This window comes from Prionailurus bengalensis, chromosome D2 (assembly GCF_016509475.1).
Source record: "Prionailurus bengalensis isolate Pbe53 chromosome D2, Fcat_Pben_1.1_paternal_pri, whole genome shotgun sequence".
NCBI classification, from domain to species: domain Eukaryota; kingdom Metazoa; phylum Chordata; class Mammalia; order Carnivora; family Felidae; genus Prionailurus; species Prionailurus bengalensis.
The window spans coordinates 36,691,023-36,709,152 of NC_057351.1; the positions used below are offsets into that span (position 1 = coordinate 36,691,023).

General features: G+C 45.0%; 1 protein-coding gene across 35 annotated transcripts in view; it reads right to left on the reverse strand.

The window, feature by feature from the left end:
• Positions 1 to 18,130, reverse strand: part of KCNMA1 (potassium calcium-activated channel subfamily M alpha 1) — a 733,580-nt gene that overhangs the window by 53,093 nt on the left and 662,357 nt on the right. For all 35 annotated transcript variants that reach the window (XM_043596657.1, XM_043596656.1, XM_043596650.1 and 32 more), the window contains one exon: positions 17,122 to 17,314. In XM_043596657.1, the coding sequence (XP_043452592.1) occupies positions 17,122 to 17,314 (193 nt within the window). The remainder of the gene's footprint in view (positions 1 to 17,121; positions 17,315 to 18,130) is intronic.

Consider the following 18,130-nt stretch of genomic DNA (forward strand, 5'->3'; position numbering starts at 1 on the left):
TGCACCATGAGAACCCTGCCACTTGCACATCACAATTCACAACATGACATCATATCCTCTTTCAGGAGTAACCCAGAAGGCACGATCTTCCAATCAGGAGCCCTGCATCCACTCCACTCAGTAACAGACAATCCGGTTCATCTCCTGCTCTGTGATTATAGTTATAACAACTGCTCTGGTCCTCAGTTTCTTCACCTGGGAAATGGGGATGACTCTAAGGTCCTTCTTAGCTCCAAGGTTTAGGTCTCTTTCATGACCCCAAATTTTAAAAGTAAGTGTGTACAGACAGAATAAACAAGCAAGGAGAATCAAGAGGATCTCTTTTCAGAGGCTCTGGTACAGAAACTGCCTTTCAGTTGTATTTTATACCTTTGCCCGGAGAATGAAATTGCAGTGCTCAAACCAATGAGAAGGATGTACTTTCTCCAAAGTTGCTATAATGGCCAAAAAGGCCATAAATAACCATTTATTAAACAAACAGTATGGGCTAAAGGAAGAGAAACCGCCACAATTAGGCTCCTGGGGCCTGCAGGCATGGTACGAAACAGTGGGACTCTCTCATAATCCCAGCAATATGTTACCAGTTGTTCCATTTTCTTGAAGTTATCTTCATAATCAAGATGCTATCCCAGCCATTGTGGGCTTTAGAACTATTTTTAATTTTAATTTAAAGAGCAATTAAAGAAAGACAATGGATACTCTGGATAATAAAGTAAGTGATTAGCAGCATGCAAATGACAAAGGCTTAATGATAATATGGTTCTAGTCTCCAAAGGGCTTGTCAAGAGAAAGCCCTTTCTACATGTGGTTGTTCAGCTAATGCGTCTCAACCCACAATTACAACATTGCTGACACCATTAACCAGTGAAACAACATCACTTCGCGAAATCCTTGTTGTCTCATTAAAATGGAAAGGGTCAGGTAATTTACCAGCGTTGTATGTCTAGTTTTGTTGTTGGTAATTAGCAAACATTACCCAGCATGGACTCCCACTGGGAACTGGAGAAACTTTGTGAAATATTAAAGAGGAAAGTCTTTATATTTCACTAGAAAATTGAAACGAGATGCAGTGATATTCTCCCTGTCACTCTCTTGCGTTTAGGAGAAGGAAGGAGCAAGCTGGAAGGAATTCTTTAACTTAAGGAGAAATGTTCAGAAAGCACTGGGAAGTCACTATTGAAATCAATACCCTGAATCAGGCTGTATCCTGGCCGACAGGGTTTACAAAAGGGGGTGGGTTGGGAGGACAGGAAAATTGCAAACTACATCTTTATTGCTCTTACTTAGGTTTTTTTGAATTAATCTCCTTGAAATAGAGGAAAGGGGCTATAAAAAGTTTTCTCTTTGGAAGGCTTTGTAATTTAAATAAGCACCAGAATTGTTTATTCAAAGTTATTTATATATATATTTTTTTAAATGCAGAGATTGAGGAAATATATCCCAGTGCCCTGACTTCCTGCCTTTCTGCCTCTTTAATGAAAGCCTCTGTAGACACTGGAACTGAGACCCCACCCGAAATGTGGCCACACTTGGTGTGTTGTCAGGAAGCAGAATGGTATCTTATTCTTTAAATGGAACTTTTGGAACATAAAACACATTCCAATAAATGTGAACAGAAAATTATGAATTCATTAAACTACTTTGGTATCTTGTGCTATATATAATATTTATATTCCGACTACTGTAAAATATGCTTTAATATCTTTAGGCAGCTATAAGGGCTTAAATATTTATAAAATGGCTAAAGATAAAGTATGGCCCTTTTATTCCTACATACAGATGATGTAAGGCGTGCAATCAAAGACAATAACACTCTCTGCCCATTTGTCATCTTAAAGGAGCCGATCAGTGCGCCATCCCTCGTGTGCCATCTACATAAGAGTTGTTGCCGACACAGGCAACTCCAGAGGAGTTTGCGCCTTAAAAACTACCTAGAGTGCTATACTTCACAGAAAACAGGGCTTTCTGAAAATGGAGACAAAACAATAAATTTGCAGGCAAAACAGCTCCAAGAGGGGCTTCAAAATACTGCCGTATTTATCTCTGGGACATCTGGGAACAGGAAGCATTTTGATTTAATATTTCATAACATAGAGGCAATTGCTTCCTTGCATGGTATATAATTAATGCTCATAAAAAGAAGACTTTAGAAAAAAAAAGTCTATGGTATCCTAAATGCAAATATAAATAAATAAATAAATAAATAAATAAATAAATAAATAAATAAATAAAATGAGACACACACCTGGACTTCTCTTAGAAATATGGAACAGCCTCATGTAATCCAATACAAAGAAAGCCACCCTGAATTCACAATCACCTGGGGGCCCATTAAAAGTAGGTTTATAGATTAAGTTTGAAACTTCAACCATGACGTTCCCATTATTTAGTCTGCTTCTCTGTCATTATACCCAGGGGTTTGATTGATTTTCAAAGTTCTTCCATTTCCTATACTGCTGATTAAGCATCCCGAAAACTACCTGCACCTACCTGCCTTGACCTCTCCCATGCACATTCCCCTGGTCTATTTTCCCCAATCCTTGCTGATCAGGATGGTGTATATTTGGGAACCACCTGGAAGTTCACGAGTCAAAGTTCATTTCTCCCATAGTTCCTATTTTTATAATGTCCATGATATGCCTTCCAAACTTCCCCGCAAGCAACCCTGGGAGGCTGCCAGTTCCATGGAGATGGAAGCTTACTGAACTAGCAGTCCCATGTGAGAATCATGGACGGTTACCTTGAGTAAAGAGGCTCAGTCTGTACTTCTCAATGCAGGCTGCACCTTGGAATCTCTGATGCCTGCATCCTATGTCTAGAGTCTGGTGCAATCGCTCTGGGATGTGGCTTGAGTGAGGTTTGAGAACTCCTGGTTGATTGTAATGTGAAGCTAAGGTGGAAAACGCATTAGGCTAGGTAACTTGTTACCTCCATATGCAAATATTTCTGCATAAACTCTGGGGAGGTAAAGGAAGGGGCAAAGAGAAGATCCATCATTTTATTAGGCACTTAAAGGGATCCAAGACCCTTTCCCCAATTAAAAACTCAAAGTTCCTCAGATCTTCTGGCTGAGAGCCCAAATTAGTTTTTTTGAGGTGAAAAGAGGCCAAGGGGCAATGATAGGTATAACCTATCATCTAGTCAGAGCAGTATGGGCCCTACTCTGACAGTAGCAACTCTGGATAGTTTCATTTTACCAGAACCTCAGTGAGCTGAGACCTAGCCTCTCTGCTTCATAGAGAAGCCCCATCATGTGGCGCCATACTAGCCTGTCTATGGAGGAAAAATCTCAGTGGTCACTGTCAATGTGTCCCAGTTTTTCCTCAACTCCTCTGTAGGCTTTTGTAAATCTACTGTTCCTGGATTTCTCACCTCCCAAAGGTGTGTTTTGTTTTCTACGTGTTATTTATTGACAAGCACAATCAACAGCTATTCTGGCTGCTAGGTACAAAGGGATAATTCTTCTCTTGCTATTTGTTATCTTGGGGGAGCAAAGGAAAGAAAATAGTAAAACTCTCCAAAAATAATAGTAATAAATGTAGCTGATGTTGCGTGATCTCTTACTACATCTCAGTTACTAAGTGTTTTATGTCCATTCATTCAGGGCTGCCATGTGTGGTTGTGAAGGACGTGGTTTCTGACCCTATTTAATTGTGTCATATATTGAAAAAAAATTGTGTCGTCACTCTGACAGCCCCATTTGTGACTCGCCACCATGAATTAGAGTGACAAAACCCATCTGCTGAATTCTCCCTGCCCAGGTATTAGGGCGACATGGGCTATTCTGCTGCTAAAAGGAGTGCCCATCTCCACGTGGCCAGGAAAGCTCTAAGGAACCATTCAAAGCTCCCTGGAGCAGAAAGTAGAGATGGTTTCTGCCCTTCGTTAAACTTTGGAGGTCTCAATCCTACAGCCTCCTTAGGCCTTGGGCTGGTATTGTGCAACACTACCTGCAGTGAGGCCAATGCAAGGTTGAGGATCAGGAGCTATTAGTAAAGGTTCAAGGATTGGGGTGATTTACTAGAGAACGTTTGGACAAGCCTGACAAGTTCAACACCTTGGATCTTTGTAGCCCTTGCCTACTGCTCAGCAGTCAAAGGAATGGAGAGTGACTGAAGCCTGTGAGGAAAGTATGTGGTTTTTAACAAAGTATCGAGCTGCTTTGTCTCATTTGAGGGCAAACGAAGATAGGGCAGGCTGCAAACAACAGATATTAGGAGTACTCATTTGTTCACTCCACAAACCTCTACAAGCATCTAGTAGGAGGTGCTGTGCTAAGCATTTAAATGCATTTCTGACAGTTGGCGGGAGTGGGGAGATCAGTAAGGTGATAGACCAGGCCATTCTTTTGAGGTCCCACCCAAATTAACAGTGACCTCACCTACCTCCTTTCCTCTGACGCCCTGAGACCATTAAGGCCCCTCTGTTCTATCATCAGCAGACAGATAGCTAAGTTCGCCTGCCTGAACTACACTTGGCCTTTCTTGTTTATGTGCCTTCTCTCACTCAGCCTCAGCCCCTTCCACCTGCCTGTAGCCCCTTTACTTATGATAATCATACCTATTTTCAAATTGAACTTCACTTGTTCTGGAGCCCCTGCCCCCAACCACTGCAGCCCAAAACGGCCCCTGGCTTCTCTTAACACACTGTGTGGTGACATCCCTGTGGCTCTTATAGCTGGTAGAAACTCTTTACTGGGGATATGTAACAAGATGCTCAGTGACTGCTTTTCTAGACTTTTCTAGAATGACTGCTTTTCTGGAATGATTTCCACCAGAACATTCCATGAAGTTTGACTGAAATACTTAAGGACAATCCACACTCCTAAATACTCTATAAATCCAGAACTAAGGTCATTTATAGATCAGTGTTTCTTTGCAAGGCCATTTTTAAGACAAGAAATAAAGGTTTTAGGACTTCATATGAGTTTTTTGGTTACACATAGATGGGTGAAGACAAAACTCCCTTGGATGGTTGGTTAGGCTCATCTACCGGCTCGGGGCACACACGTTATCTTTACAGCATATGGATTAAACTCATGCCTCAGAAAATTACAAATGACTCACACCTTTTACAAGCTACTCTGGAATGATGCAGGCCCCATATCGTTAAATATGTGTATTCAAGTTGTGCCATACAACTTATTTTATATGTCTGTGTCATTTCTGTCTATGGATCCCATTAGCTCCGTGACAGCATGACCATGGAAAGAGTGGGGACACTAATCTCAGCCATGGGGTATAAACCAAAGTAATGCTCAGGAAAAGAACTCTTGATGGACCCATCCTTATCCAGAATCTCATCTGGGGCCTTAGAGAGTCCACGGGATGACAAGACTTCTTTTACTTTTCTTTGATTATACAGTCACACTTTCCTCCCAAAGGACAATTTATCTGGACCATTTTCTGAGTGTAACACACCATGTGAAATCCTAGGCTTTGGGGGCTAGAGTGGTCTGTTTATTCTCATCTACTGCCTTTTATGGAAACTTCCACCTGGAGAGTGAGATGAATCGATAAAACCTGGAAATATTTTGTAAGTGTCTGGACAACAGAGAGCAATATCAGGGGTCTCTAACTTTCCACCTTTGTTCTGACAGCTCCAAAAGCAAATCTATAATAACAGGGAAAAAGCTGCAACAATTAAACTGCTCACAGAGGCAGGCTAAGCAGAGTTCTTGATATTTCTCTCAACTCTACTCTTGTTTGTTTAGCTCTTGTAGCAAGGAAGACCAGAACCAAGAGAATCCCAGGGTCTCTGATTGCTGAGGGGAGGAGGGCCAGGGACCCACAAAATGTGGATGCACAGAATAAGAATGTTAAAAAGACCCTTGAGTCTCTGGGTGCAAAGAGACATTTAGCATGCCCGGGGATGCTTCCATGACCGTTAAAAGCAGACGTACAGATTGAGGCCTGTTCTCATGAGAATAACACTTATTCTCTTCTATGGGGCTGACTGAGGCGGTAAGAAAAGCACAGGCTTTGGAATCACACAATTTGGGCATCAACTCCACGTGCCCTTGACGCACTATGAGACTGTGGGGAAGCTGCTGAAGTTTCCTCGGCCTTAGTTTTCTCATCTGTAAAATGGAGATAGATGACCTCCGCCTTAACAGGTTATCAGGAAGAGTAAATGAGATAGTGCATATGAGTGTGCCTGGTGCATGACTCAACTGAAAAAAAGAGGGCCTACAATTTTTAAAAAGAGGCATTAACTACACACGCAGGTTTTAAGGAGTAAAGCCTGATGTGAGGACGATGAGTTCAGCCCAAACCCAGCACCACCCCACATCTGTTTTCTGTCTCCGAAGCTAAGATTTTCCTTCACTGCAGTTGTCCCAAGCTGGGCACAACCTGAGAGAGGAACTCAATCTGCTCTGCATGTAGTCGAAAGGAAAACGTTATTTTGTCCGTTTTTATTTTTAATCCCCCACATCCACTCCCCAAGGAAGAGCCCCATCTAGGGAAGGCCTACAAACCACCACCGGGTGAGCAAAGAGTCCAGGCTTTCCCATCTCTTGTTACAGCCATTCTTGTTTTTTTGTGTGTCCTCGTTTTCGTCGCTGGGAATCTATTACCAGAATAGTAAACGGCGGTCTTCAGAGGATCTCTCATGTGGTAAAATATGCTGTGTAGGAAAAATTCTCCCAAGTTGAAGTCATTTAGAAGAAAGCAGCTGCAGATGCTGCTTTGCTGTAATACATGTGCACTCCTGTGCTGAGATTAGTCTTGTAATGTCCGCCACAGAAACATAACGGGGCAGGCCCCTTTCTGTACTCGAGACCTGCTCGAGCCCTAAGCCAGATTTTCTTTATTGGTTAGTAAGCTCTTTTAATGAAATGTACTACTCTTATTATAGAGGACTCAAAATAAGATCTAAATCACAAACCAATAAAAGAAAATTATTGGGCTGGGTATCTAAAGTTAGTACCTAGAGGCTATTCCAGTGTGGTATTTATAAATCTCGAAACAGTTAAGTATAATTGTCTTTCTGGTTTGGGGGACTGAAGCCAACCGCGGTTTCAGTTACAACCGAAGACAAATATTTTAGCACAGAGCTTTGTTCATTCGGCGGGTAGAGAGAAATGGCTTCTCCCCGCCCCCACCCCCCACCCCAACCCTTTCAGAATTGAGAGACCATATTGTGGCAATGAATGTCATATGGGAGCCGCTGAAAAAAGATGCTTCTCTGGTTTCAGGAAGGGAGAATGTGTGTAAGGATATGTGCATAGGTATGTTTGAGATTGGGGCGGGGAGGTGTGTGGCCTGGGTGTGCAGGCGTGAGGCAGGGAGGACAAAAAGGGGAAACACTGGCAGGACAGAAGTTGAGGGTGACATGGGAGTTGAAGATGGGGTGGTCGTCAGATTAACGGAAAAGCCAGATGTGCACTGCTTACCGCACTGCACACAGAGACAGTGCCATTCTGGAAGGATGTGGAAGCTTCCACCAAAAGACCCATTATAACCCCAATTCTACCAAACGCCATAGCTCTCTCTCTGGAGTAACAATGTAGATCATCAAAAACACAGATCCCCATGTAATAAACATAAAAAGCATACCAAAGACCCTCAGTTATGAAGGACCAAAGAACTCATCTGGTTTGATGTCCCTCTCATCACAAAGATCAGGTCAGTACCTTTCCCTTGGCAAATGGACCTGTGGCGACAGAATGCTCAGTACATTTTTAGGCAGCCCATTCTATTCTGGAAATGTCTTCCTTATGCAGGGCTAAAATCTGTTTCTCCTTAATCATTAGCCATCGGCCGTGGTTTTTCCAGTGGAGCAGAAGGTAAAATGGCCCTTTCAGTCCACTAACCCCCCACTCTCTTAACTGCTTGGCAAGGGATAGGCTGTCCTAGTGCTTCCCCATTCTGACCATCTCCTTGGCTGCATTCTTGAGTTGGTTAGTTTTTCCCCTCAAATCTTCATAGCTCCTGACACACTCACTCTCAGACCAACCAGGATGAAACAATCACTACTCAAAATAAATTACACTTCCATCAGCCAGGTTTATGCAACCCGTCTTCAGTGATTATTTGAAACTGAACGCCCAGTGGACTTCATTACATTCCATCCTGTGGGTTTTGTCCTGAAGTTCTAGTTTAGGAAGGTCCTTTTGAATCCTGACCCTTTGAATCCTGCCATAATTTAGAGGTCCTAACCCACATAGCCTCCCCCAAAGATAAAAGAGAAGTCACATTTTCTTCTCTGGAACAGGAAAAGAAATCTCAGACTTTAGGATATGCCCTATGCCCCCAATTAATGCTGTCTCTCTAAGAACCTTGGCCATTCTTCCAAAGAAAAAGGTCATTCCCTACTTGAGGCTCTTAACTTTTGTTGAAATGCAGTCAAGGGAGAGCATCTGCTTATGTGTGGACATCATTTAGTGTCACCGTGGCTGAGGGTCACGGAGGGCTGGAGGTATGGGTGTGTGTGTGTGTGTGTGTGCCCACATGCATGTGTGATGGTGTGTGTACACATACATGCTTGTGTGTCTATTGGAGTGTTTGTGTGAGCCATTATACATTTTTTAACTTGTAGCTATAAAGAGGCACAGAATATAGAAAAATAAATTTAGAGGGGTGAAGAAAAGCAGGCAGGGGACATTCATTTCGGGTTTGTGACATATGTTTCTCCATCCCTTGGGAAGTTGGGAGCCCAGCTCAGGTTGTGGTTCCTTGGCTTCTACAAATGTGCCTCTCTGCCCTTTCTAAGGTGCTTCGCATCCTTCTGCTTTTCACATTTCTTTCCTCATACCTCTCTCCAAGGTTCTACTCCACTGATAGAGAATGAGCCATGGGGCAGACTTTTAGCTGTGACCCTCTCCTGAATGCAGGACTTTATTTCCAGCCATCTGCATTTCATGGTCACCTGGATTTTCTGCCAAGTCTACATGGAAATGAACCATGGCTAGAACCCAACATTACCAATACCACTTTCTCCCGCTGCCAGGCCCTGCCTCCTGAGGCCTCTTCCTGTGAGCTCATCACTATCTTCTGTCACTGAGAAGGAAGCTGACAATCACGTAATCTGTTTTACGTCTACTACGTCTCACAGTAAAATAGTCTCCCCTTCTGTTTCCAGCTCAAGGTTCCTGATCTCCTGGATATCCACAGTTCCTACCCAGACCCCTGCATTCTCTTCATTCCCACTCCAAACAGTGCTTCACAGGCTGCCAGATCAATCTCCCTGAAGCTCAGGTCTGATCCCATCACTCTCTTGCTCTGAAACCTGCTGTAGCTCCCCAGTGCCTACTGAATAATTATAGCTTCATAACTCAAAATTTAAAAAAAAATCCCTCAGTGCCTAACCCACATTTCTGCCTCAGGCCTCCCTGCTGTCTTACACATACCCTGTTTTCCAGCCAAACTGTACTCATCACTGTCCCTCGAACACATCTCCATGCATTCTTGCCCCTTACTTCAATTCTTTTCTCTGACTGCAGCCAGCTCTATTTGGTTCCACCAGCTGAAATCCTACTCATTTTTTCAAAGTGTCTCTCAAACCCACTCTCTTCCTTTTTCTCTTCCTGTCCCATATTTGCCTCCATGGACTGTAATTCTTTCCTGGTAATATACCAGCATTCAGAAGCAGTTGCACATTTGCATTGGAGGTTGCAAGGACAGGGAATGTGCTTCACGCATCCCTGTCTCTCTAACAGTGTCTGCCATGCACAGTCTGAGCACACAACAGGTGCTTAATAAGGGTTTGTGGACAGGGAGCATGCATCTGAGGAATGCGGAGCATGTAACAGGAAAGGGAACCACAGAGAAACCTTCACACCACATCCAAAATGAACCCCGATGTTGAAATACACACACTCTATCTTCTTAAAGAGACCCAAGCTCTTTAGGGAGCACACTGCTGGCCCTGGGGGTGAGCGATGTTGCTGTTTAGTAGCAGCATAGTGGTGGATCTCTGCTTGGCCATCTGTCAAAAGCTGTGGTCAGGAGGAAGGCCTGTCCACTGGGCAACTAATATCCTTCGCTTATCACCATGAGACATGTGACAGAGACAAGATGACAAATGCAGCCAGTTGGTAGAAACTAGAACCTGGGCTCCAGCACAACCCCAAGCCCCTTTTTCTCCACTTAAGGTTTTTTTAGTCTTACAAAGCTAATGACCATCCAGAAAATATGAAAGAAAGAAGGCAGACCAACAAGCTGAGCCAACAGCATTGTCCTAAGGAAGTAAAATAGTAAAGTTTAGGATCCCTGGGAGACCAGAAGGCCCAGGTGAAAACCATTACTTCACCCCTCAAGGCCTCAGTTCCTCCCTTTCCAATCAAAATGGTAACCTCCCGGGGCGTCTGGGTGGTTCAGTCGGTTAAGCGTCCGACTTCGGCTCAGGTCACGATCTCGCGGTATGTGAGTTCAAGCCCCGCGTCGGGCTCTGTGCTGACTGCTCAGAGCCTGGAGCTTGTTTCAGATTCTGTGTCTCCCTCTCTTTCTGACCCTCCCCCGTTCATGCTCTGTCTCTCTCTGTCGCAAAAATAAATAAACGTTAAAAAAAAAAATTAAAAAAAAAAACAAAATGGTAACCTCCTTACCACATATGCCTCCTCAGAGGACCAATTCGGGCAGTGGTTCCACTCTGGCTGCACCATCTGGGAGTTTATAAAGCTTCTAATGTCCAGGTTGTACCCCAAATCAGTGAAACCACAGTTGCTGAGGTGCGACCCAGCCATCGATATTTTTTTTTAAGTTTCTCAAATGAATACAATGTGTGGCCAAGGGTGAAAACCTTATCGTCTCAATTGGCAAAATGTCTATCACGTAATGGCAGCAAACTTTCATAAGCATTAGTGTTATTATTATAGTTGTTGGTGGTGCTGGTGGTGCTGGTGGTAGTCAGATGGGCTTTGCCTTAGACCCAGAATCCGCATGCAAAATGAGCATAATACCACCAAACTCTGTTCAGGATCTGCAATATTTCATTCTCCGAGCTCATCACACACTCCTCTCTCACATCAAACCTCCCATGCTTCAGCTCTCCCACGTTTTTGCTTCACACCCTGTTCTTTGATCACAGGGCTTAATTGCCTGCTTTGTTATGGCCTCTCAGTCTGTAAGCCCCAACACTGGTTTGACTTCCCCATCTACCATTTTAGACCTGGCGACCATTCATTTTAATATCCTCTGAACAGCTCCATGGAATCCTTCGCCTCCTCTGAATTGCTATCCCAAACTCAAGCCATTTTGTACATTTTCTGCTGTTTCTGCCAAGAGCTGCAGAGAAGATCGCAGAGCTGTGTTGACTGGCACCATAACGCCTTCATAATTCCAACCCCAGCTGGCCCTCACCAACACTCACTCACACCCTCATCTCACTCCAGCCAGCTTCCTTACATGTTTACTGTAATGTCTGCCCTGAACCTTTGTCACCATCAGTTCCTAGTCCCAACTGTCCCGGTCCCTCAGATCTTCAAGGAAAACCAAACTGGCAGCTTCGTGAAGAAAGGAGAGCCATCTGACTGCCTCCAGCTTATAATCTTCCTCATCTAGCTTTCCGTTTCAGAGGGACCAGGGCCATTCCTTCTCCTTTTGAAGGCCACATAGTTTTCTCCTGCTTCTCTCTGTTACGCTATCATATAATGACTTCCTCCTAAAGCTTCAAACTCTCCCTCTCAATGGGGTTTCACCTCAGTCTACTGCAGCCAACAAATATGGTGGATTTCTCCACGTTCTAAAAACAGAAAGGAAATCTCTTTTTTGACAAGATTCCCCTGAAATACCCTATTTCTCTCCCTATGTGCACTTGAAAGAGTAATATATGGTTTCAACTTCTCACCTCCCATTAATGCTTCAGACCCCTCAACGCCAGCCTCCACTGGCAACAAGCTACTCAAGCTGCTCTTGCCAAGGTCGTCAACAACTTCCTGAGGGTCAAATGCACCATTGCCTCTTTTCGGACCTCATCTACTTGACTTTCCTGTAGTATCTGACAGTGCTAATCATTGCTTTCTTTCAGATCAGTGCAGCCCAACAAATTCTTATGGCGTGTCAACTCTATGTCAGATCCTGTGCTAGAGGCACTGGGGACATGAAGATGAGCAAAAGAAGAATGGTCCTCGCCTCTCAAAGAGTTCATAGTCTATTCAAGAAAACATATGCATCAACATTTAATTAGGATACACCCTAAATTGCTATCTGGAATTTATTCAACTCTCTTCTCCTTTACTTTTGATAGTACCCACTCCTACTTCCTCAATCTTTGCCCTCAGGCCCTTTCACTGGGTTCTCTCCCTCTGTTTGTCACTTCAGTGTTGACATTTCCAAGGTTCCAGGTTTGGCCCTTCTCTCTTGGTTGCTCTGCCTTCTCTCTCTGGGAAATATCCACTCTCAAGGCCTATACACCATCCATCACCAATGATTTCCAAGTCTGCAACCTCAAACCTGACTTTATCCCTATATAGTCAGGGTATGGTTGTATTTTTTGTTAGATATCTACATATACTGTCAACTCAAATGAACCAGGACCATATTCTTTGCCATCTTCCCCGAGCCTGTTTCTCCTCCTGAGCCCTCAGCTTACTTTATATCCACCTAGTAGTCAACCTCAGAACTCATTACCAGCTCTTCATCCTTGCTCATCCACACCTCCATCCCACCTGACTGGCCTTCAATGGGCTATCTTTGCTGTTACAAATCCACCTCAATCTCTGCCTGGCCCTTGTGACTGCCATCGCTATAGCTGTCCTGTCATCTCAGCCCTATAATCCCAGCCCTTAAAACGGCAACAAGCTGATGACTTAGACCTGTGCCATCCAATATGGTAGCTACTAGCCACATGCCAGTATTTAAATTCAAATTTATTAAATTAAGTAAAAGGGAGAAAAAAAAATCCTCAGTCACACTAGTCACATTTCAAGTGCTCAAGAGCCACATGTATTCAACTCATCCACAAACGTCACCTCTTCTTGGAAACTTTCACAACCACTTGAAGTATATAAACTGAGGAGCTCTTTTGTTTCTAGCCTCATCCTTGTCTCATTGCACGGTAATTGTTTATGGGGGTATCTCATCCACTCACCTGAGCCCCACAAGGATGGCGAGTGCTGAATCCATGCCATCTTTGTGTTCTGGGCTTTTATAGTGCCTGATGCATAGCAGACACTCATTTACTCCTATTTCTTTCTCTAAGAGTTACCTTCATGAGGAGGTCAGCCAGGAAGAAACTATAAGATGCTCATTTCATAATGTGATTCAAAAGCACAAAGGGAAACTCAATCACATGCCCCCTCTTTTCAGGTACTGACTCAAGTGGCTCTCTGAGAATGGGCCCTTCCTTCCTCTACCCACCCTCCCCTTCAAGATCAGGCTCAGTTCTTGTCTTTTAGAACCACAGGGAAACAGTCTGGCAAGAGCCACTGTTGTACCAGCTGATTTAAATTGAAATGTTTTCCCCAGATAAATACGTGCTAAATAATATACCAGCTCTCCAGCCAAAGGGAAGTGACAGGCGCTCTGTAAATAAAGGCACTTAGTTGCTGGTAAAGAGCTGTAAAGTGGTTCTGAGCTGATGTTTGCTGACCAGCAAGAAGCAGCTTCACCTGCTTTATATAATTGTCACTGCAGTCTTGCCTGCTGTATATTAAAACTGCATCTCATAGACCCAACTGTCACATCGGATATACCATCCAGCATGGGGTATGCCACCTTTCTCTGTAATTGTTTTTGACAACCAGCCATCACATCTCAGATCTTTTCAGAAAGCGTCTGGTCCAAAGTCCCTAGGCTGGGTCAGTTCTGACACCATGTGGGCTAGAACAGTGGCACCAAAAGGGAATGTGAATAGAGAAGAGGAAAAAGAGGCTTTGTTAGTCTCAGAGACCAGATAATGCACACTGGCAAGTGTCTGAACCCAAATCTCAACAAAGACTCTACCTCCTCAATGTTAAGGTACATTTTTCATGTTACATGGTATCATGCTAGAAAAACTTTCCATTGAGATGCACGGATATTTTGGCCCCAGAGCACACACGCTTGCCCTGAGTCCACATTTCTGTCCTGCTGAGTTTTGGAGAAATGGTAATGTAGCTCTCAAGACAAAGCCGAGGATGCAGCTTCATAAGGACTGCAGAATAAATAGTGATGAAAAGTGGGTAGCAGTGGCCAGAAATCTATGTTGCTATCCCTCAGGGGAAGTTAGATTTGCTTCCCAACATGCAAAGAGTAACACGAAATCCATTTTGTACCCTGTAATTCCAATCTACTTGGAGCGTGGTCGTGACAAATACCTAGATGAAGGGTAATTAAAATATCTGAGGCCGATGAGCATTCCAGCTGGTCAAACAGTTCTCAAGGAGGGACAGTGACAGGGAACCCTAGTTTGTCCCTCCAGCCCCATGGGCTGGGACAAACCCAAGGAGTGGGCTGTGTGATGAGCAGCCCAAGATGAATACAGAGCACTTGCCCGTCAGAGAGAAAGTCACTTCCTGTGCTGATGGCCACCGCTGGACTTTTGGAAGGTCAGAGTGTCCCCAGAGGAGGGTGTTAGAAACCAAGGACAAGAGAAGGGCAGACAGAATAAGAAAACAAGGGGAAATATGGGCTCAGTGTGCCGGTAGCTTTGGCAGTCTCTCACTGAGAGCAGAACGAAGTGCTTGCTGGCTGCTGGGGGGCATGGGCTCCACACCACTGCTGACCTAGAGTCTGAAAATTGCCACTGGCCATGGGGTACATCCTTGGCCTCCTTTGGTGTGCATGTGTGTGTGTCTGGGGGGTGGGTGTACTAAAGAAGGAGTGCCCTTCTCTTCTGTGTGCAGGAAAAATATGCTCCCGTTCCCTTTCTTCCTTATCTCCCGCCAAAGCCTATTTTCCTTGCTTATGCCTGTCCTAAAACAGTAAAGAAGGCTTTTGAGAATCAGGTATGTGCGGAGGGGAGGGGAAGCCTTTTTATCAGCGTGGCCATCATACAGGATCTGAGAGGCTGGGGTCAGGTTTATGAGAGCTGGAAGGAACACCCATGTCAGACACACACGTAACTCAATCAGGCATTGAGATTCTGATCTATGGACCTTGACAATCACAATTATTGAATTGGGAGAAAACAGACATGCTGGGGAAAGGGAGCATTTTCCGGCCCCTCCTGCTCAGTTCCATCTGCCCCCCACCCCCCGCCCGAAGGGAGCGCTTCTCCTGCTTCCACTTCTTTCCATTCCCCTTGCTAGCTCCCGCCAGGAGAAGAGGAGCGTCTAATCGGGTTGGTCAGCGTGTTCACTGGACCGGGCTTTGTTAGCGTGCAGAATATTGTGCCTTAAAGCAGTGCACACGAGTCACCTGGGGACCCTGTTAGAATGCAGATTCTGACCCAGGAGGTTTGGGGTGGGCGTGAGATTCTGCATTTCTAACAAGCTCCCCAGGGGACGCCCGTGCTTGGACGGAGTTGGGAGGACACATGAGGAAGAACAACTACTTAAAGGCAGGAACCAAATGGTGGCTTGCCTCTTCCACCTCCCAGAAGGCCAACTTACTGTCTCCTCATATCCTCTGTCACCTGTGCTCCCTGAGCAGGCAGGACAGAAGGCAGTCTCTGGCTCTCCAGTATACAGCTGGGTAGGTAAGACTCTCTTTTAGAGCCTTGGCATGTTGCTATGACCTGAGGCCCAGCTGATCAAGTGGATACCAAGATTTAGATTTGGGGGAGAGGCAGAGGATGGCAGAGTGGAGAGGTGAAAACCAGGCTTCAGACCATAGCAGTCAGGGTTGCGTCAAAATAGAAGCCACTCTATTCCAAGTATAAAGAAAATTAGATGTGGATGCCACCATCGGAAGGGCTGTAGGAACAAAAGTCAAAGAGGCCACCACAAGCCATTGCACTCGCAACACCAAGTTGCAAGCCCCACAGGAGGTACTGCAGATCTCCAGGCAGCTCGAAGAAGGCCACACCACGCCCCTCAGTTCCTAGCAGCAAAGCCAGTGATTCTCAGAAAGCTCCTTTAAAAGCTGCTTTGAACCTCGCATCTGCTCAGGGTCTGGCTGCCGCTGCCTCCAAAGAATCAAGGTCTCTTTGTCTCTTCCAAATTCCAGTTCTCGTCCCAGTGCCCGGCTCTCATTGGCAGACTCCAGCCCAGAACTGTGCAGGGCAGAGGATTCTAGGAACTGCCGTTCCCAGCTTTGCTGCACTGTTGAGCAGATGTTGGAAGGAGGTGGTGCTGGTGCTGAGCTGACAAAAGATCCAGCAGCACATGTCTGGGCTGCAAGATGGGGCTGAACTTTATCCCGTCAATAAGGTCGCGCTTCACATCCCAGCAGCTAGAGTTCTCACGGCTGTGCTCCCTCCACCTTTGGTCATGGAATGATGGGATTCAGGCCCCCACCACGCACCCAATGTCACCCATCCAGCAGACCACTTATGACAACGATCCTGCAGTTCATGGCAAGCCTGCGCAGAAGCAGTCCTGCCAAGGCTCAGATTAGTCAGGCTGTTTGTTACAAGGTTTTGCTGTGCTGCCTCTCTGAGACTTCTAGATGACATCTTTACTAGCAGCTATCTGCCCAGGATCCCAGAGAAAATGACAGGGAAGATGGGGGCAGAGCAGAGAAGGTGGATGTACATCATTTCACTCTGGCATGCCTGCTGTAGAGAACGTGTGGGCTGACGAGCATCACCTCTTGCTAAATGACTTTTTGTGTCCCTATAGTCCCCGCTGTCCGGGGGTCACCATCCGTAGGTCAGCGGATAACAAAGTAAAGCTTAACACCCCCATGCAGCTATAACAATGGCAACGCTTAACATAGGTCAATGGCAAAAATATATACTGCAGAGAAACATTAGGAATTGTTCAGCCAGCATCTTTTCAGTGCCTGACATTTAGCTGGTGACCCGGGTCACAGAGCCACTGTTTGGGAAGACTGAGGGCAGTGGCAATTGAAAGGCTGCTTTCCTCTCTGGGAAGGCAGGCTATTCGGAGTGTGGGTGTTCAGGTGTTCTCAAGCCTGCTTCCCGAGATGGTAAGAAGACGCGGCAGATGCCCCTTTGAAAGCCATCACCCGGACCACAGGTTTTACTGCCAGCAGGCTGGTGTGAGCCTCTTTGAATTACTGAGTGAAGGATATCCCTCTTGCCAGCCCCTGTCCCCTGTAGGCACAGCAGAGAAGTATTACAGGCTGTCCTTACCTTGGGAATTAGCCTGCAAGACCCCGATGCTGTCATCAAACTGCATAGATTTGATGTTGAGTGACGCCAAGATGCATTCCTTGTCCTGCAGCGAAGTATCATCAATATTATTCTGATTGGCTGACAGGATAACGCACATGTCACAGAGGTTGATGTTGACGGCCCTTAAATCAGCCCGACTTAATGGCGTACCCTTTGGCATCGAGGAAAGGAAAAAAAAAAAAAAAAAAAGAAAAAGCAAAAGTGAGACCGAGGGACGAGAGGGAAAGAGGGGGAAAAAAAATAAAAACAAATTAAAGATGGAGCCAGAGCTTTGGGAAATTATTTAACAAGTATCTTTTTTATGCCTTGACATTAAGCTGGCCTAACTACATTCAAGGGAATAGGAGCTGTGTGCTAATCTAAAGGGTAGTCGGTGCTGATGGCGGCATTTCAGGCTTGCTCTCCACACTCAATCAAGCCGTTGCTAACAAACGAGGGAGAGGAATAATGCCAGGGTTCTACATCTCCTTCCTGCCTGGAAATTGTCTTGATTTAAGAAACTGTCCTGTGGCAACCTCTGGCTTTCAGAATGTAACGAGGGGGTGGGTTTCAAATGCCTGTTTATTTAATAGCAGGTCACTTCTGTCTCGGGCAAAAACAGCAGCTCTGACTAGAATTTCCAATGCAGCCAAGGGGAAATAGCCAGTGAGCATGGTATGATGAGGTGGGACTGATAGCACTGCTCAACCTGGAGGACGTGAGAGGGATGGAATTAATGTGCATCTTGTAAAGGGGAGGGGGGAAGAACTTAAGCTTCAAGTCATATAATTTTATTGTAAATTTTCAGCAAGAGAAAAAAAAGCACAAGAAAATCGCCTAATTGACCAACAACAGAGTGATGGTTGAATACACCACTGGACATACATACAAGGAAAGTCTATGCAGCAGGTAAAGAGACCAAAACAGCTCTCCATGTAGGTGTAGCCTGGGCAGGATCTCTAAAATAGTGGGATAAGTGCAAAACAAA